The sequence below is a fragment of the Meles meles genome, chromosome 1 (assembly GCF_922984935.1).
Source record: "Meles meles chromosome 1, mMelMel3.1 paternal haplotype, whole genome shotgun sequence".
Classification (NCBI taxonomy): Eukaryota; Metazoa; Chordata; class Mammalia; order Carnivora; family Mustelidae; genus Meles; species Meles meles.
This window is the reverse complement of record NC_060066.1, coordinates 161,184,462-161,206,022: the sequence shown is the minus strand read 5'-3', so window position 1 is coordinate 161,206,022 and position 21,561 is coordinate 161,184,462. Positions and strand designations below refer to the sequence as shown.

The 21,561-nt window shown below is 41.2% G+C and overlaps 1 protein-coding gene across 6 annotated transcripts in view; it reads left to right on the top strand.

Annotated features, from left to right (window-relative positions):
* The window catches only part of IL12RB2 (interleukin 12 receptor subunit beta 2), an 82,613-nt gene that overhangs the window by 47,475 nt on the left and 13,577 nt on the right, over nt 1–21,561 (top strand). For 5 of the 6 annotated variants that reach the window (XM_045997959.1, XM_045997967.1, XM_045997994.1 and 2 more), the window contains 4 exons: nt 7,728–7,928; nt 12,628–12,726; nt 12,817–12,975; nt 17,475–17,612. In XM_045997959.1, the coding sequence (XP_045853915.1) occupies nt 7,728–7,928; nt 12,628–12,726; nt 12,817–12,975; nt 17,475–17,612 (597 nt within the window). The remainder of the gene's footprint in view (nt 1–7,727; nt 7,929–12,627; nt 12,727–12,816; nt 12,976–17,474; nt 17,613–21,561) is intronic. The other variant, XM_045997974.1, reaches the window with a different exon arrangement.

Genomic DNA, 21,561 nt, shown 5'->3' with positions numbered 1-21,561 from the left:
GCTGTAATGAAACTGTAGCAAAATTTTTCTATACTACAGCTCTTTATTACACAAATTTAGATATTTATCCAATTATCTACATTTAAATCTCCCAACTACCTATACACATTTTATAGTTGCTTGTTCTGAAAATTGATTTCTCAAGATAAAAGCCTATGATTAGTCAACAAAGTGGATATAAGTGCTATTTCTCAATGTCAAGATCATTGGCCTAACTTTTCCAAAAATGCCTAATAAAACTATAATTAAATCCTTTCTTAAAGTTCAGTGGAACGGTTTTATCTACATATGAGTCTAACAATCATCATTTCAAAGACGCTTCTACCCAAACATGATTATTTTATATACACTGTTAAATCTTAGTTATATATACTTTCAGTCATATATTCATAAACATAGAGATGATAGAGTAGTTAAAAATAACTAGAGAAAATACGAGTAAATATTGATGTAACGAGGTTGATATATAAATTAGGAATTGCTTTTAGGAGTAACGGTTGCTCTTACCAGAGGCCTGACTACAGTGGCTTATCAGTTCTCTCACATAAAAGAAGTCCAGAGGTAGACAGTTCATGGCTGGTGTGACAGCTTGGGGACATCGTTAGGATTCCAGGCTCCTTCTTTTTATTTCCTCTGCCAAGTTGGCTTCCATCCTCAAGATGGAAATGATCCAAGATGACTGCCAGAGCTCTACCTACTTTCTTCTAGGAAAAGAAGGAAGAGAGGAGGACCTACCCCTCACACTTGAGGAACTTTGTTCCAGGTCACACAATACACTTGTAGTCATTGACTCTTAACTGGTCACCGGGTCACACCCAACTGCAAAGAAGGCTTAGAAGTGTATTTCAGGTAGCAGTGTTCCCTTGCTAAAAAGGAGAGAATATCTGGAAGGCAACTGGCAATCTGTGACTAATGTAGGTATGTACCTAAGGTACAAACCTGAAAAGATGAATTAACTGTGGGGGAGGAAAGCTCAAACTCTATGCACAGTAAAATAAAAAGCATAGTAAAATAAAAATTTTAAAACATCACAAACAAAGCCTTAAAAATGTAAATACCAGTTTAAGAGAAGCATATATCACATTTTTTGGCAAAAGAAGATTGATTATCTACCTGTCTGCCTGTCTGTCTGTCTATATACTTTTTCAAATAAATAAGAGACTGGGGATATGAACAAGCAACTCAAAAAATAAATAGAAAAGTAGCAATGAAGATATGAAAATATGTTCAGCCTAACTAGCAATCAATGAGATGCAGATTTTGAGAAGCCTGAGAAACTGAATCAGACTGAGAAAGAATAACTAGAATTAGTGTAACCCATGTGGGTAGTGTGTGAGGAAAAGATACGCTGTACCCTGCTGATGGGTATGTAAATTGGTACAACTTACTGAAGACAATTTGGCCATATGTAACTCTAAATACTAACATATTTTTCACCAAAAAACTTTACCATTAGAAATGTATCTTCATCCCCAGGGGTACAGGTCTGTGAATCGCCAGGTTTACACACTTCACAGCACTCACATTATATGTTTATTAAAAAAAAAAAAAATTGGAAGGGGAGGCGAACCATAAGAGACTATGAACTCTGGAAAACAACCTGAGGGTTTTGAAGGGTCAGGGGTGGGAGGTTGGGGGAACAGGTGGTGGGTAATGGGGAGGGCACGTTTTGCATGGAGCACTGGGTGTTGTGCAAAAACAATGAATACTGTCACGCTGAAAAAATAAATAAAATGGGGAAAAAAAATGTATCTTCAGCAAATGATAAGTGCTTTAAAGTATAAGCACAAAGATGTTTATTGAAAATTTTTTGAAATACTGAAACAGCATGAACAACCTAAATGTAAAATAATACAGAAGGGATGGGTTTAATAATATATCATGACTCTTACTTGCCTTAATCCACATCAGGATTAAAGTGGTGCTGTAGCTATGCTTTTATTGGCAAGGAAAGATGCATATAATAAGTTAAAAGGTAGACTTTCAATAGTGTATATGAGATGATGCCATTTAAAATATGTATTTACATGAATACACATTTTTTGCATGGTAAAAAATCTAGTAGAGTGTATGTGGAAATGTTAATAGAGGTCACAACTGCATCATGGGACTACAGGTGATTTTCCTTCCCTTTTGCTTTATATATTTAAAAATTTTTCTTCTCTGGGTAAGTACCACATATATAGTTTTTAAGGTGAATTTAAGGTGGGGGAGATTGAACTCATACCACTATATCGTATCCTGCTGTTGTTAAAATGTAGCATGTCGGAATACCTTACTTCTTCAGGTGTCACTGCATACGGGTCTTGAGGCTATAAACTTCATGAATTTTCTGGGTCTGTTCCAGATGCTTTCTTGAGATTTGGTAGCAATATCTCAAAATGACACATTGATTATGTTAGAGCTGGCCTCTACTTTATTCATTTACTGAGCATATACTACATAAGGGAGCTAGAATCCAGCAGTAGGTAAAAAATACTATTGAGGCCCTCCAGTTTATATTCAGTCACATGGGAGCAATAGACATAAACAAGGAAACTGTGGTGCAGTATAAGTGTGAGATTAGATGGATGCCCAGGTAACTCTAGGAAGAGAGGAAAGATGAAACATGGGCTTGGAGAGGATGGCCAGGGAAGGAAGGAACATGTGACTGGAGTATGAAGAGACAAGTTCGTGGGAGCCAGGTGAGGGAGAGGTATGTCGGCATGAGGGTTTGCTTTAAATTGAGAGCTGAACAAATGTGTAAGTTGAGGAAAAGAATTGGGGAAGGTAGAGTTTGGAGATTAAGGGGAGAGAGGAGCTAATTAATGGAATGAAGTCTCTGCGGAGTGGGAAGATAATGGAAACCAATGACAAAGAGAGGTAAAAGGAACACCTGTTTCTCCCAGATTGGGCAGGTCTTGCATAAGGATGACCATCTTGGGGAGGTAAGATGGGAGAGTACTTGAACTGAGCTGTAACTAAGAGCGTCCTGGTCCTAGAAATCTTGGAATCCCAAGGGTCTATTTTCTCTCCTAAGACCACATCTGAACCACCCAATACTCTGGGTATCCCAGAGTGACATGGAGGGCATACTGGCAGATTACATGGTCCCATCCTTGAGTGCTCTTACACAAATTCTGAATGACCTATAGGAATAGCATACCATGATTTTGTCTCCCTCTCTTTCAGGATATGTTCACAGTACTCACATATATAGACTTCCTTTTAGGAAAGGAAAAATAATGTGCCCCCCACCCAGGCAGAAAGTAGGGACAACTTTGTTGTGCCTATAAAGAACCATGAGAGTGATTTTGTTGGTCTACAATGAAAACTGAATGTGTGCTAAAACTTGCAGTCAACAAGTAAAAACATATTTAATATTTCAGACCAGACCCTGTGTTCAAGAATTCTTGAAACTACAGGAAGAGTTGGAAGCCAGTACAGTCATAAACAGAGACCCACACAGATGTCAGAGACTGAGGCCCCAGGAGCTGAAAGAACCTAGCCAAGACCATACATCCAATTAGTGGCAGAGCTGGACTGAAAAACCAGGCCACCTGTCTCTTAGGTGGACACATATTCCAAATATCATATGAATTGTATAACTCTGTTCAGAAGCTCTCAGGGGGAAAGGAGATGGGAGTTGAATGATTGGAGCTAAAGAAATAATTTTGAAAAGTGATAGAAAGAAGGTGAGTTGTTAGCAGAGTTCTGAAAGAGAGAATGTGCCCTGGCAAACATTGTGGGAAGGAAATTCAGGCTGGTTCCTGGTAAATATGATGATCCATACAGGGTAGTGCCAAGTTGATTTGCTTAGCTCATTCCGAAGAAAGCAGTGGTCAGAAGGGCTCTTTGGCTATTTTAGCCCATCACCTGCCGAAAAGTACTGGAAGCTATAGGTGCTCAATAAATATTAAATGAATGCATTCCATTCACCAAAAAAAAAAAAAAAATCTTTTGGCATAGCCAGGACATTTAATACCAAGGCAAATGAATATAAGGGAACCCCTACTAGGGAATTCCAGTTCCTGGCAAAATAGCCAGTGCGCAGGTTATAGGTTCTCACCACCAAGCACAGTTCTGAGGATGCTACAGGAGGGACAGGATAAAATGGCTGAGCGCAGTGGGAATAGTGATAAGGGGGAGCACTGAGGTAGCACTTTCTGGTTTTCCTCCTTCTTCTAGCTCATGTTGCCCTGATATGATCATTGCTTGGACATTTCTACTATGGATCAGGGAAGTCTAGAGAACAAAACAAAGTAACTTGAAGGAAGCCCCAACCTAACTCTGGAGGAGGGCTGAAAGCAGAGTACCTGTGAGCTGGCTGGCTCTTGAGATTTCTCCTGCTATCCACCCCCATGTGCCTGGCAATTACAAGATAGTAACAGCCTTGAATCCCCGTGAAGAGCAGCTCCAGCCATGGCAGCTTGGGTAGGTTCTGGATGTATCAGGTAGACCTTGGGGGAACCTGGAGACAGGTAGAGCTCAGGCTGCATCACTGTAGGCTTTCTGGCCTGGAGCTTTTCACCCTGAACAGCTCCTCCTCCCCACCTGAACTTGCCTGGAGAAGCACAAACTAAGGGAAAACTTTCACTTTCCCCCTGCAGAAAGATAAAGGCCAAGGCTGCTGAGCAATCCAAGAAAATAACACAAGATCCCACAGGAGAAAATTAGGAGAAATCTGAGAGGCACACATTCTGGGAAAGGCAGCCTGTGCCATAGGAAATCTCACTAATGCAACAGAAAGAATGAGAGTTTGAATAAGCATAGCAAGTATCCTTAGATTAGAGAGGATGCTAGAAACATGCCTCAGTCAGAAATAGGTGGTTATGAAGAAGCCCCAAATAAAGAGATTCAATATGGAAAGTTAGCTTTGAAATCAAGAACGCAGCCAACATGTTGGATAGCAGAAAGGACTCATCTGAAGACTGAATGAATGAGCAGACGATTGGGTGAGAGAATCTTCCAGTGGCCATCCAAAATGGAAAAGAAGTCAAAACATGAGAAAAGTTAAAACATGGAAAGAATAGAAGAGAAGTTACGGCAACTAAGAGTCCCAGTAACAGAAAAACTAAATGAAGGGGAAAAGTACTTGAAAATATTTATTAAAAAATCTTTTGGTGGCAAATGCCACACTGGGGTGCCATGCTGGTATGGGACATCGGCAGTGGGACAGGTTGTCCCCATGTGGGGGTGGAGAGGATATGGAAAACGCTGCTGCGAACTTAACGCTTCTCTAAAACATAAAATCTGCTTTTGAAAAGTCTCCGCCAAAAAAAAAAAAAAAAGGCAGGGGGAAGGGAGTGTGGAGAGAGGAAAACAAGTTAGTGCAGAATGATCAAGAGGCTTGACCCCAAGAATACAAAAATGGATCAACATCAGAAAAAGGTATTAATGTAACTCACCACAATAATAAAAAAAAAGAGAAAAGGGATATGTTTTTAACAGAGGTGAAAAGATTTGGTGAAAAAGAATTTTTTAGTAAATAAGAAGTATTTTATAAAAATAAACCTATTTGAAAACTATGAAGAAAAAGAAAACTTTTTAGTTTTTTAAAGACTTTCTACTAAACACCTACAGCAAATATTACCTTATGAAGTTAGGTAGGCACATTCTCTTTAAAATTTGCAACAAGATAAAAACAAAATAGTAAGTAAGAGATTTAATTTGAAGATTGGAAGAAGATATTTCACATGTGGAGCTAATAAGATTACTACATGGAAAATTCAACAAGGGCAGTGGACAAATTACTAAAACTAATTAGAAATTTTAGCAGGCTTGCCAGTAATAAAAATAATACACACAAATTAATGGTAGAATAAATGGTAGAAAATAAGATGCCATTTAAAGAGCAAAGTCAGAGTATAAAGTGTCTAGGAATTAGTCTATAACAAAGAATGTATAAAAGCCTTACCTCCACTAAGGAGGAATTGGGACTTTTGAAGAGGAGCTGAATAATTTCAATGAAACAGCATATTTACAAATGGAACACTTAACTTAATTCCAATAAAAAGTACCAGCTGAAATTTCTGAGGACTCTGATACACTGATTCTAAAAGCTAAAAGGAAGAATAAAGTGTCATAAATATCCAGGACCACTTTGAAAAACGAAGGGCAAAATGAGGAAAGGACTTTATCAATCAGATAATCAGACATCACAATGCCTAGTAATGTGAACGGTGTGTTCTGGCAAAGAAGTTGACTGCAGACACAAACCCATGAATGTATGGAACTTGGTATATATTAGAGATGACATCACATTTGGAAATACAGACTCACAGTATGGAAAAATATAATAAAATCTATTCCCTTTTTTTTTAAAAAAAAAGGGCTTTTAGCTAGATTTGGATTAAAAACTTAAATGGGAAAGATAAAACCAAAAGCCAGTAAGAGAAAATGTAGGTCAGTATCTTCATGATCCCAGGCTGGAAGAAATTTGTAAACAAGACTCAAAATGCACAAGCCATAGATAAATTCACCTATATCAAAGTAAATATTTATGTGCAAAAAACATATCATAAAGTTATCAGAGAGTTGAAAGACTGGAGTATATTTCTAGTGTTGGAAACTAACAAGTGATATCTAGAACATAAAACCTATTGCTGTAAATCAGAGAAAAGACAGGAAACTAAAAAAAAAAAAACACGAGTGAAGTATATAAGCAGGGAGTTTACAGAGGGGGAAGTCAGATCACTAGTCATGTATAAAGAGAAGCTCAGCTTCATAAGAAATTGGAAAACATATTTATTTTTAAAAATTGGAAAAACAAAATAAACCACAGTAAAACCCTTGCATGTACCATATTGGCAGAAACTTGAAAGTCAGAGAATACCCAGTGTTGATGGGGAAATAAGAATCCTCATGCCTTTTTTATTGCAGTGTCAACTGACTGGCTATATTAAAGATCACTCGCTGTGTTTAATGAAATAATGTGTGGATTTACTCTATAATTGAGCAACTCTGTGTAGATATATCCAGAGACACTCTTGCATAGGCTCACATGAGGACATGCCAAAGAATGTTCATTGCATCCTTGTTTGTGTTAGCCAAGAGTTGGAAGGAACCTCCTGATCGTCACTTGGAGACTGGACAGAAAGAGGTTTGAGGTAGCAGTTGGAAGGAATGAGCTGTATTTACATATAGCAGCAGGATGGACATTTTCCAGAAATATAATATTGAGTGGGAAGGAAAAAGTAAGAAAAAGCATTAAATTTACTCCCAGCTCATTTCATGAAAATACAGAACACAAGCACAAAGCCACACTAACTTTCAAGGATACATAGACATCTAAATAAACATCTGGGAGGGAGCTTAGAAGTACGCATATATCACTACAGCAGTTACCTTTGGGGACACAGAAGTGGAAGATGAAGGGAAAATAATTCTATCAATAATCCCGCACAGGGTCCTTGCACTAATAAAAACAAATCTGAAGTTCTTTTTTTTTTAAGATTTTATTTATTTATTTGACAGAGATCACAAGTAGGCAGAGAGGCAGGCAGAGAGAGAGATGGGGGAAGCAGGCTCCCTGCTGAGCAGAGAGCCCGATGCGATGTGGGGCTTGATCCCAGGACCCTGAGATCATGACCTGAGCTGAAGTCAGAGGCTTAACCCACTGAGCCACTCAGGTGCCCCAGTTCTTAACAAGAAATTGTTTTTTCCTAACACTTTGCTGGATGAATTGTTTTTTATATTTTTATCCACCTGTGATTTTGTTTTTGTGCTTCCCCCTTCTTCCCCCAAAGGGTTGCTGGCTCCTCGCCAGGTCTCTGCAAATTCGAAGGGTGTGGACAACATTATGGTAACGTGGGAGCCTCCTGGGAAAGCTGCACCTGCTGTCCAGGAGTATGTGGTGGAATGGAGGGAGCCCCATCCCAGGGGTGGCACACAGCCCCCTCTAAACTGGCTACGGAGTACCCCACTCAACGTGTCGGCTCTGATTTCAGGTATTTAGTTGTTCACCTTCCTCTTCAAAAGCTATTAAGTACCCCCCCCCTTTTTTTTAAGAAAGCGCAGATGGGAACCCAGAACCTTCCTCAATTACAGGCAGGTGCATAAGAGGGACAGTGATGACTTTGAGTCCTTTAGGACACTACCTTAAAACACAGTACTACAGCCATAGAAGACCAGCTGATTGACCAAAGCCTCTAGTATTTATGGATAGTTCATGTGCCTGGCACAGAGCCATATAAGACAAATGCATCATTGACCCACACAAGCATGGCTGAGAACTAGGTAGTAACCCATAAGTGTGACAGGCACCTTCCACGTGGGAGTTTACGTAATTCTCAGAACAATCATGCACAGCAAGTGTTTAACTCTGCCCATTGTACAGATGAGGAAACCAGGAGATCTTTCATTCCCAATTCTGTTGCATGTTATTTGTGTGATAATAAATCCAGATTTATCTATATGATAGTTGGCATCCCAGTCCTCAAATCTAAATCTGTCAGTGGTTTCTATCAAGTGATAGAAAGCAACCAAAAAGATACTAAAATGATCAGACAGAACTTTGTCAATGTCACTTTTAGGAATAAACTCAGTGTATTAAAAAGTGCTGTTTCTGCAGCTAGACTAGCTGGGTTTAAGCCCTGGCTCTGTCACTTACTAGGTTGTGTGATCTAGAGCAGATTACTTAATGTCTCTCTGCCTCAGTTTCCTTACTGTCAAGTGAGGAAAATAATAATATCTACCTTATTGGGTTATTGTGAGGACTGACTGAATTAATGGAGGGAAAACATTGTGAACAATGCCTCACACGTTTTAAGTACTCGATAATTTAGCTCTCGCTGTTACTGTTATATGTGACAGGGCTAAGATTTTCATAGGTTTTCAAACTCTAAACTCTATAATATCTTTATTACACCATGGCCATCATTACATTTGCCCAAGAGGATACACACGCCTTACCTATGGAGGCAAGACAAATGGATTAAACAGACCACACTACCAAACAGTATATGAGCTAGCCCTTAACCGTGGGCTTCTTGTACAGGTTAGCTGTTCAGACCTCTAGTGGGTTGTGTGCAGTTATAATCACTACACCTAAAGATGGTGTTGTCTAGATAACCCAAGGAATATCAGAAGAAGATGAACAAGTTATTGGGGGTCTGGAATTTTTAATGTGGAAACCGTTTAGGCGTGCCTATGTGACTCAATTGGTTAAGCATCTCTTCATCTCAGCTCAGGTCTTGCCCTCGGGGTTATGAGTTCAAGCCCTGCACTGGGTTCCATGCTGGATGTAGAGCCTACTTTATAGTAATAATACTAGTATAGTAATAATACTAGTAATAACGTGGGAACCATTCATCCCGTAGAAAAGAATTCTAGATGTGGGTGGGCAGTTTGATGGTTGTTGCTGGCTTTGATGTATATGTGGGAAAGACTATGTGTCCTTTGTTGCTCTGGAGAATGAAACTAAGTCCTCTACATAGACATTATAAGCTGGATATCAGCTCAGTTTTGAGAAAGAAATTGCCTTACATGTGATAGTCGCTGTGAGGACAATCAGTTGGCCCTCAGGGTGATGTGTTCCCTGTCCCTAAAACTGTTGCAGTAGAAGCACCTTCCCTTTAGTGCTGTTACGCCTATCGGATCAAATGAAACAGTGGATAGAAAAGGCATTTACTGAATTCCAAACTGCTACAAAACTGTAAACGCTTATTATAAACTACATTAGGATTGACCTCTGTGGGGTAGTTTAGACCCTGTGGCCCCTATAATTTCTTACTCTTAGAATTTCTGTAATACTACTCAAATGCCATAAAAGAGATGATAAGAGAGAATGTTTTGCATATTTAGGGAACTAAAATATTTTTAAGCACTTTAGAAATACTCATTTGAATGAAGTCAGTATAATACTGGGTAAAATAACTTTGTTAATTAAAGTTGTTCCCCTGCTTGAAAACACTTGCTTAGCTATTACTGTTGATGTTACATTCTGGAAATAAACACTTAAAAAGTTAAGTAATTCATACTTATGAATTCAGTATGGCACTCTTCAGTCAGTAAGGTGACTCCTTGCCATCAGATCCTTACCAATCTTTTCCCAGCATCGGGCCGGGGCAGCACTGGTGTTTTGGAGTATATTCTGGAAGCCAGAACACAGCCCAGCTCTTGGGTTATAGGTTGGTTGTAAGCTAGAGACCGTCAGTACTGTCTTTTTTGGTTAAAAATGATTCTAACCATACAGAGCCACTCCTTTTACAAATATGTCAGAATCTGTAGGCGTCTAGAAATGCCTTCCCCGATGCCTGGGCTTCTGCATGCTCCCACTCTATTTCCTCAGTGACCTTTCCTCGTTATTGATCATTTAATGTTTGTCTTCTCCCATACTTAATAGGTGAAAATAGCTTTTGACAAAAAATCCACCAAAGAGGTAGTTTATAAATATGGAGTCAGAGCCTTTGCCCAAGGATGGGAGGTATATATGTAGGCACAGAAGTAGTGGGAAATAAGCCTGGAAGTTAGGGCCAGCGTGTAGAAAGAAAGAAAAATCTCAGAAATGTGGATGTTGTACACTGGACAGCAAAGCTAAGGACTTTTTGAGGTGAACTTCTGAAGGCTAATGATTAGGGCATGTTTGTATAAGAACTAGCCAAAAAAAACGGGAATCCCTGAAGTCCCAACCAGGGAACAAACTTTTTAGGACTCTCTTCTTCATGCAAAGGGAAATATCAGCTAAGCTATAGAGCCACACTTTCTTCCCTCCTCCACTAAGGGTAGGCTGTTCACAAGAAGCCCACAGCTTCTGATGCAGCAGTCCCAAGGCCTCTGCCCTGAACTCACGTTTTGCATGGCAAAATGCAATAGATACTATTTGCTTGATGAACTCCTCTGGAATTTCCACACCTGCACATGGCACTGTGGCTGGTTGGCTTCTTCCAGGACTGGAGACAGCAGCCAGGCCCAACCCTCTCCCAAATGAAATATGATTCCGTATTCCATGTTGCGTTTTCAGCTTCTGGGTCTGCCTGCCATGATGAAGAATCTTTGGATGACTGAACTAAGCTGACTGTGTCCTTTTCTCCATATCACTTGGTTCATGAATACAAATGGGAACTCACCATGGCATCAGTTTGGATCTCCTTGTGGTCTCTTCTGACACTATTTGTTGCCATCTGAGCTTTATGTGATACTTGCTGGGATAGTTAAGGGACAATGGATTTTCATATAAAACACACATTATTTAGTAAATTATTCTGTGATATAAAATTCCTCTTCCTCAAAAATAAAATGTTACGCCCTAATCAATTGTCAGTGGACGGGACTAGATCTGTTCATGGCAGGGCATTAAACACTGTGGGAGAGAGTGCTTACTCTGACCATATGACCTTATCATTGTCTGGTAAGGATTCTCTCTCATTTCCCATTAAATTTCCTTGGGAATTTAAAACTATGTTATGCACAGTATCTGTGAAAAGAGCCTTTTTTTTTTCTTTTAAAGAATTTCATTTATTTATTTGACAAAGAGAGACATAGGGAAAGAGGGAACACAAGCATGGGGAGCTGGAGAGGAAGAAGTAGGCTTCCCGCTGAGCAGGGAGCCAGGACCCTGGGATAAAGACCCAAGCCAAAGGGCAGACGCATAACCGCATAAGGACTGAGCCACCCAGGTGCTCCAAAAAGAGCCTTTTCTTTACAAGAAGTAGAATCTGAAATTCATGGAAATAAGGAGTTTTGACAGGAAAGAGCAACTTGCCAGCCAACTTCATGACTGACAGAAAATTGCAAAGTTTGGCATTTTAAAAACGAGGAATTAGTATTACCATTCCCAGGTATCCTGCTAATCTCCAGGCTGTGAAGCAAGTGAAATCTGACTGGACCTGAGGGGAACTAAGGGGAAGAGGGCAGCAGGAGAGGCTGCATTGCCCTGAGCTGTCCCAGTGTGTCCGAGCCGCATGGGACAGATCCTCATAAGCATCCCTGGAGTAAGAAGGGCTGTCCAGCATCTGTGCTGGAAAACACCAGCCACACTTCTCTGTAAATAGCAAATGATTGGTTTGTAGAAGTCTATGGTTTTTCTTTCTTTCTTTTTTTTTTCTTGAAAGTTACTTCTGGGGCGCCTGGGTGGCTCAGTGGGTTGAAGCCTCTGCCTTCAGCTCAGGTCATGATTCCAGGGTCCTGGGATAAGCTCCACATTGGGCTCTCTGCTTAGTGGGGAGCCTGCTTCCCCCTCCCCGCCTTCCTCTCTCTGCCTGCCTCTCTGCCTCCTTGTGATCTCTGTCAAATAAATAAATAAGATCTTAAAAAAGAGAGAGAGAGAGAGAAAGTGACTTCTGTTTCAAAAGCAGTCGGTGTGGTTATATTTACATCTTTGTTGGAAGTGGAATAGCTTTTGTCTCCTTGATTGTGATGACCCTGAAAAGACACTTCAAGCTGGCCTGTCTGTTCACCATGAAGTGAACTTGGGCTTGGTGGTGGGAGCAGTGGCCTCCTGAAGCCATTGACATGGCAAACAGGATGCTGAGATTTTGTGACTTAGGTCATCCCTTCACCCTCAGCCCATACTGTCCTTGAACTATCTTCAAATGAAGGAGAGCAAAAGAGTGCCTTGAATGCATCCATATCAGATACTTAAATGTCTCCCTTCAGTGACTCACATGTGATGCCAAACCTGTTATAAGAATTCCCTTTTCCCCGCAGAGAACATAAAACCCTACAGCTGTTATGAAATCAGCGTGTGTGCGCTATCCGGGGACCAGAGAGGGTGCAGCTCCATCCGGGGTGACTCGAAGCACAAACGTGAGTCTTGGGACCTTTTGCCAAATTTTGCTTTCATTCAACAGTTTGGATTTGGAGGGTGACAAAAGCCTCCTGTGTTCTACTTTGCAGCACCACGGAGTGGCCCCCACATTAATGCCATCTCAGAGGAAAAGGGGAGTATGATAATTTCATGGAATGAAATTCCAGTCCAGGAGCAAATGGGCTGCCTCCTCCATTACAGGATATACTGGAAGGAACAGGACTCCAATTCCCAGCCTCAAGTGTGCGGTATGTGGGAGAGACAAATGCAGTGGGTCTTTCTCATTTAGGTGTTGGGGACATGTAACATCATGCATGTGCATTCTGACAGGTACTAGCGCTATGAGCAGCACATAGTAGGTGCTCATTAAATATGCATGAAATTAATTGAATGAAGAAAAATAAAAGATGTAAACACACACACGCACACAGAGTGACTGACTATGTTAGTGCCCAGCAAATAGACGTGAAGGTGATGGACTTGGCTCTTAGGAATGGCTCACATGGGGAGACGGCATTTCAGAAAGCAGTAACAGCACTTGAATACTATTATGCAGACCCTTGAGGTTTGCAAGGGATGAGTTGGGAGAAATTTTGAATCCACACATTTGCAAATACTATCATAGCATATTATTTTCTTCTTAAAATGGGTAAAATACAATACAGGGTAAGTAACTTCTTATGACCTGTAATTATTTTATAACTCTAAAACGAAAGCAATTAAATTCTGGCTGGCACATTATCTCAGATGATTTCATCTCTCATTTATGTAGTAGCACCAAGTTGCCAGATTTGATGTTCTAATCTTTGATTTATTCAGAGTCGTGGTTTTTTTTTTTCTTCCTGGCTTGACCTTCTTTTTATTTCATAAGCAAGCTGGCTTTCTTTCAGGAGCATTTATCATAAAGAAGCAATATTCTTATTCCTTCGTAAGAGCTGTTAGGTCCAGGAAGAATGCAACAAATCCACGCTGAGATGTGGGCGCCAGAGAGAGCTGTCTGCAAAATGGACTTTTACCTGGGAGATTGGACAGAATGGTCCTTTCTCTTGACCTCAGCAGATCTTCAATATTGATTTTTCAGTATTGATTTTCAATATTTTTCAATTTATTTATATAATAAAAATAAACTAGCATTAAGAGTGCAAGTTAATGCTACCACTTAATGCTAGTGTATTTTTATTATATAAATAACCCTTGCACATGGTAAAAGCATTCAAATAGTTGAGAAAGCTATACAATGGAAATCATCTCTTCCTCCATTCTTAGGCTATAGCAGTGTTTCACATCTTCTTCCAGAAAAAAACCTTAATGCACATAAAAGCATATATTTGGGATCATCATCTATATTCTGATCTAGACCTTGCTTTTTACCTCTCAATAATATATCAGTCCACATCAGTCCTTATGGATTTGCATCACTCTTTTTTAACAAAAGCTCTATATAAGTCTATTATAAGGCCTTGCAAGCAGTCACTTAACTAATCCACCATTGGTAAGTAGAACCTATCACTGTACAAAGCCGCTTCCTACTGGGCCTATATGGGTAAGTCAGTCCAGAAATGCACCCCAGAACCTGGCGACTTCATTGACCTCTTTGTGGGCCATTTGGAATTCTCCACTTGAAATGTGCTCCTTCCTCCCACCACCAACTGTCATTTTAGCAGAATTCAGACCATGATGCCTATTAACAATCAACACAGTCAATTGGTTCTTAAAGCTACTCTTAGACATGTTGAAGAAAATCTCTACCTTATTTTATCACAAATCTGATGAACCTAAAGTCTATGAAAGGGCATTTGAAGTTTGTTTTATTTATTTATTTAGTAATTTGAACACCCAACTCAAGACCCCGAGATCAAGAGTGGCACACTCCAGGGACTGAGCCAGCCAGGCGCCCCCTATGAAAGGGCATTTTAAAATAAGTTGAAAGGAGGTAGAAATTAAAAATCCTACTTCACACCAGTTTAAAATAAGTTTTCCTTTTGCTCAGTAAGCACTTGGTGATGAATCAGACCTGTGCCCTGTCTTCCAAGAGCTCTGGGTCTACGGAGGGAAATGGAGAGGTCCACAAAAGTGATATAGCCGCTAGAATCAAGGACTGACAGCTCCCTACTGTATTTGGCAACCAGCAATCATTGGCAGACCCACAAGTACAGTTTCTAGAGAGCGGTAGAGGGCAATAAGTGAGGACAAGGGAAAAAGACGTCCAAGAGACATTACAAACCAAAGAGGAAGATGGAGCGCCAAGAAAGAAGGGGCCCTGTCCCCTGTCGTTGGGTGCTAGCCCCCCAGGCAGCAGCACAATGGGCGCCTGGGGAGTGCTGTAGGAGCACATAGTCCTGCTTCAGCAGAAAGGAGGGGTGCAGCTGCGCAATGTTAGTATCTTGCTCAGGGGGTTCTGACGCACAGCCGCTCCGCTGGATACATGCCGACACAGCCATGGGTTCCAAGAGTGCATATCTCTACCGGTGCACACATTGTGCATTGTTACTTCTCTGCTGTTTTTGTCAACAGTTTCAAAGCATCTTGAAGGAAGAAGCCCCAGCAGTTTGCTCATCATTGTCTCCCTGTATCTACCATACTGTCAGGCATACAGGAGGTGTGCATAAAAACAGTATTTGTTGACTGACACATGAGTGAATACTGCCCCACACTTGTTAAACCAGTGGAGACTGTCAGGTTAGAACTGGTTTCCAGTAACTGCAACTAAGTTTGTCTGGTAGCACTTGACCTTCCTACCCGCAGCCTTTCAAAAGACTGCCAACTATCCCATCTTCCTAAACTGGTGCCTCCTTGTTTCACCACCGGAGCCTTACATTTCAGACCCCTATGGATTGAATGCCCCCTTTTATCTCTGCTGAGATCACCGTCTGAACCAGGCAGCAGAACCAGTATTTCTGGCATGACTTCTTTCTCCCATTACTCAACACAAATTCTTTTGCTAGCCAGACTGCTGGCTACATCAACCACCTCACTGCTCCCTCCACAGAGTTATGATTTTTGTTCTTCAAATATACTTGTGTGTGTATGTGTTTGCATGTAAACTTCTTTGACCATTCTTTGACCAGCAAACCATTCAAATCCCTTCCCTTCTGTTCTGAGGTCTCATTTCACTCTCGGAGCTGGAGATGCCTTCACGCAGTCAGACAGCTGACTCCGAGGCTCACTGATGCTTTGCTACAACAAGATGAGCAGAAGTTCTCTCCAAAATTAATTTTTTAATTCCCTGCCTTAGGAATAAGGGAAGAGATTTTTGAGTTCAATCAGACTGGTTAAGTCTGTGCAAACAATTTCATCAGGTTAGAGTTGGCTTGCAATTTTCCACATGGTACTTTTTTCTCAACAGGATGTTGAATATAGAGAGTGCTCTGATAGTCACAGCTGTTAGGTGATCTGCTCAGGCCTCACCCCTTTTGGGTGGAGTGACCATGATATTACAGGACTCCTTGCTGGTTACGGATAGTAAACACGGGTGTGGGAGTACAAGAGGTCTGTTTTCCCCACTAGATGGTGAACACTTTGAGGCAGATTCTGTGCCTTTGTATACGTGGTGACTTGTCAAGAGCACAAGCTCAATAAAGATTTGTGACTGTTGAAATAAATTTAGCAAACAAGAGTGTTGTCTGACCTGCCCTGGGGTTTGTGAACTGGTAACTGATATTGAGGCTCAAAGTGCTGGGTTCTAGCTTCCATTTTGATCACCGGTACAGACGCATCTGCTGAATGAGCCAGCAGGCTACCCCTGCCAAAGTTCTGCCCTTGATCTTTTAGTCCCCCTGCCCCTGTATCCCCAGCTTTTGAGAAGTCACTCCAAAACTCACACCCGGCAGATCGCTGGAGAAGATTGCCTGTGTACTATAGGAGGAGAAAAACAACATCCGTGCATTGCCCAAAAACCACAACATCTTCCTTGCTGAGACTCTGTAGAAGTGTTGAGAGCAAAAGGGACCAATAATCTATGCTAAAACCACCAAGTAAATCTAATTTAGGTACCATTGCTCCCACTTTTAGGTTTTATGTCAAATTAAAGCAGATCATTATATTAAACCCATTAAGACCAGTATCCAGGACCTACCAAAAAAAGCAGAAAATAAAAATTAATGTTACTTAACTGTCTATTAACTGCCAAACTTAGCTTGCTTAAAAATTCTATTGAAAATAATTTGTGTATTTAATTTCCTCCCCCCAAATTTTCAAAAATATCTAAAAATATTGGAAACATTATAGTCATGGGAAATAAAAGGAGTTACTACAGCTAAATAATTTCAGAAGCAGAATGATGGGGCGCCTGGATGGCTCAGTCGGTTAAGTGTCTGTTTTTGGCTCACGTCATGATCCTCGGGTATGGAACTCTGCCTGGGCCTCCATGCTCAGCGAGGAGTGTGCTCCTCCCTCTCCCTCTGCCGCTTCCGGCTCTTGCTTTTGTGCATGCACAAGCTCAGTCTTTCAGATAAAATCTTAAAAAAAAAAAAAAGGCAGAATGATAAAAGTTCTTTCAAAAGATTTTACCACAGAAAATATATTTAATTATTTTGGTATGCTGTGAAGTAGGACCGCCATAAATGACAGTGTCTCGGGCCTATCAAAATATTAAGGACTAATGAATTAGTACTTGTAAAACAGCAATGTGTTTTCTCTTTCAAATTAAATAAAGCATTCACAACAACAATAAAAATAAGTAAAAGCTCACATTCAAATATTTCCTTTAATACGTGCCTTTCTTCTTTTATCTTTATCCTTCTTTCAGAAATTCCCTATAGGGTATCCCCAAATTCATATTCAATAGACAACCTGCAGCCCAGAGTGACATATGTCCTGTGGATGACAGCTCTAACAGCTGCTGGGGAAAGCCCCCCAGGAAACGAGAGGGAGTTTTGTCTGCAAGGTAAGAAACAACTTCGAAGATGGTGTGTCTACCCTGGAACCCTTCCTGGGCATACACTCCCACTATGTCTGGCATAGAGATGATCAGAGTTTCTCTCATTCATCAGTTACCTTCTTGCCGCTACACCTTTGCACTTGCTGTTTCCTTTAAATGGAGTACCCTACCACTTCATGGTTTGTTTGGAGATGGTACCTACTTACCTTTCAAAATTCAGCCTAAATGTTTCCTCCTCCAGGAAACCCTCCCAAATGCATCAACGTAATTCCTTCATAATGCACTACATTTGACCCCTATTCAAAACTCTGAATCTGTTTATCTTCAAGGTCTAGTACGGTACTTGTTCACTAAATATCTGTTCCAATGCCCAATGAGAATAATCTCAATAATAGCAGCTATTTCATATCAGATAGTTATATGCAGCAGTCGTTGTGTTAAGTACTTTGCATACTGTAGTTTTTTTGCTGGGGCTTTTGTAACAAAGCGCCACAAACCGAGTGGCTTAAACAACAGTAATTTATTTTCTCACACTTGTGGAAGTCTTGATTTCAGGGTGTTGGCAGAGCTGTTTCTTCTGAGGGTTATGAGAGAATCAGCTCCCTGCTTCTCCCCTCCAAGTTGAGTGGCAGTCTTTGGTGTTCCTTTGCTTATAGACCGCTGTCTTCATCTTCACATGGAATTCTTCTTGTGTGTGTCTTTGTTCAAATTTCCTTTTTTATAAACATATAATTTATTTTTATCCCCAGGGGTACAGGTCTGTGAATCGCCAGGTTTACACACTTCACAGCACTCACCATAGCACATACCCTCCCCAATGTCCATAACCCCCCTCCCCTTCTCCCAATCCCCCTCCCCCAGCAACCTTCAGTTTGTTTTGTGAAATTAAGAGTCACTTATGTTTTGTCTCCCTCCCAATCCCATCTTGTTTCATTTATTCTTCTCCTATCCCCCTAACCCCCCATGTTGCATCTCCATGTCCTCATATCAGGGAGATCATACGATAGCTGTCTTTCTCCGATTGACTTATTTCACTAAGCATGATACCCTCTAGTTCCATCCACGTTGTCGCAAATGGCAAGATTTCATTTCTTTTGATGGATGCGTAATATTCCATTGTGTATATATACCACCTCTTCTTTATCCATTCATCTGTTGATGGACATCTAGGTTCTTTCCATAGTTTGGCTATTGTAGACATTGCTGCTATAAACATTCGGGTGCACGTGCCCCTTCGGATCACTACGTTTGTATCTTTAGGGTAAATACCCAGTAGTGCAATTGCTGGGTCATAGGGTAGTTCTATTTTCAACATTTTGAGGAACCTCCATGCTGTTTTCGAGTGGTTGCACCAGCTTGCATTCCCACCAACAGAGTAGGAGGGTTCTCCTTTCCCCACATCCTCGCCAGCATCTGTCATTTCCTGACTTGTTAATTTTAGCCATTCTGACTGGTGTGAGGTGATATCTCATTGTGGTTTTGATTTGTATTTCTCTGATGCCGAGTGATGTGGAGCACTTTTTCATGTGTCTGTTGGCCATCTGGATGTCTTCTTTGCAGAAATGTCTGTTCATGTCCTCTGCCCATTTCTTGATTGGATTGTTTGTTCTTTGGGTGTTGAGTTTGCTAAGTTCCTTATAGATTTTGGACACTAGCCCTTTATCTGATATGTCGTTTGCAAATATCTTCTCCCATTCTGTCTGTTGTCTTTTGGTTTTGTTAACTGTTCCTTTGCTGTGCAAAAGCTTTTGATCTTGATGAAGTCCCAATAGTTCATTTTTGCCCTTGCTTCCCTTGCCTTTGCCGATGTTCCTAGGAAGATGTTGCTGCGGCTGAGGTCAAAGAGTTGCTGCCTGTGTTCTCCTCAAGGATTTTGATGGATTCCTTTCTCACATTGAAGTCCTTCATCCATTTTGAGTCTGTTTTCGTGTGTGGGGTAAGGAAGTGGTCCAATTTCATTTTTCTGCATGTGGCTGTCCAATTTTCCCAACACCATTTGTTGAAGAGGCTGTCTTTTTTCCATTGGACATTCTTTCCTGCTTTGTCGAAGATTAATTGACCATAGAGTTGAGGGTCTATTTCTGGGCTCTCTATTCTGTTCCATTGATCTATGTGTCTGTTTTTGTGCCAGTACCATGCTGTCTTGATGATGAGAGCTTTGGAATAGAGCTTGAAGTCCGGAATTATGATGCCACCAACTTTGGCTTTCTTTTTCAATATTCCTTTGGCTATTCGAGGTCTTTTCTGGTTCCGTATAAATTTTAGGATTATTTGTTCCATTTCTTTGAAAAAATGGATGGTATTTTGATAGGGATTGCATTAAATGTGTAGATTGCTTTAGGTAGCATAGACATTTTCACAATATTTATTCTTCCAATCCAGGAGCATGGAACATTTTTCCATTTCTTTGTGTCTTCCTCCAAATTTCCTTTTTTTAAAAGGACACTGATCATACTGGATTAGGGCCACCCTACTCCAGTCTGACCTTATCTTAACTAATTACATCTCCAGGATCCCATTTCCAAATACGGTCACTTTCTGAGGTACTGGAGGTTAGAACTTCAACATATGGATTTTGGGGGTGGGAGGACACTATTCAGCCTGTGTAACACATGCCTTTACTCACTTAATCCTGACCACAGCCACATAAAGTGTCTGCTTTACATGATTGTACCTGGCCACAGTACCAGGAGGCACTCTATTCAAAATGAATAAAGGAATATGGAATGAGGATGCCTTTTTATAAGGCCGAGAAGGTACAGAAAATTACCCAAAGTCATAGAAGTGGCAAGTGGTAGAACTGCAGTTCAAACTTAGATTTTAGTGACTTCAGTTAAATTGGAGTATATAAATAAGTGGCATAGCTAACATGGGCTTCCCTCTGTGGGCTAAATTGTGCTGTTCTCTCTGGCAGCACCCGTCTGCATCTGCTCCAAGCATGAAACAAGCTGTTCTTGCTTTGCAACATGGGGTATCAGGTTGATCATTCGGGACTTTGTTGTTCTATGCCAGGTACTTCTCCACTGGGAAAGATGACAAACCCCATCTCCTAGTACTCCCATGGAAGCTAACTTGTGAGGGATTAATTGGATTAATGATTCAGCATCTTTCTACTTGTGGTACTCCAGACTTGTCCCATCTGCCCAAGAAGGACAGCAGATGCTAAAGAAATGTCAGATCGTGCTGATTGAGTGGTGGGAGTAGCAAAGCTGCCTGCGTCAACTTCCTCCTCTTCTGCCCCCGTGACACACCTCTCATGGGGGCTGGCAGGGCTGTGGCTTCTCATCCCTCCTTGCTCACCCTCTTCCCCCCGCCGGTCCCCACCTCTTCTTGCCCTGCTGTGGAACAGAAGAATCTGTCTGCAAGACACCCAGCTCCATGCTGACATTCCACCTCCTGTGGTTCCCCAAGGCCCTTCAAGCCGGAATTCAAACTGCTCCCTCCCCAAGCCCGGCACGACCTGCTCCTGTTCACTTGTGTAGTTTCATCCTCTGCCATACACTCATCACTTGTACTTGAAAGCAAGACCAGACTATCTGTAGTTGCCGGAAAGTGCCACATTGTTAGCTCTTTCCATGCCTTTGCCTAGTTGTGTCTAGTCTGCCTCCCTAACTTGTCTGCTTTGTTGGCTCCATCCTTCAGATCTGTCACTTTTCACATCATGTCTTTGGGAGAACACTCTGGGCTCCCCTTGATGTCATTTCCCAAACTGATCCCTGCTACACTGCCTTGTACATGCCTTTATGTATACCCCATGGCATCATGGTTTATTTACATGTTTACACATCTCTCCTGGACTAGATTCATGACTTAAGACAGCAGAGTCGAGAGGCGCCTGGGTGGCTCAGTGGGTTAAAGCCTCTGCCTTCGGCTCAGGTCATGATCCCAGGGTCCTGGGATCGAGCCCCGCATCGGGCTCTCTGCTCTGCGGGGAGCCTGTTTCCTCCTCTCTCTC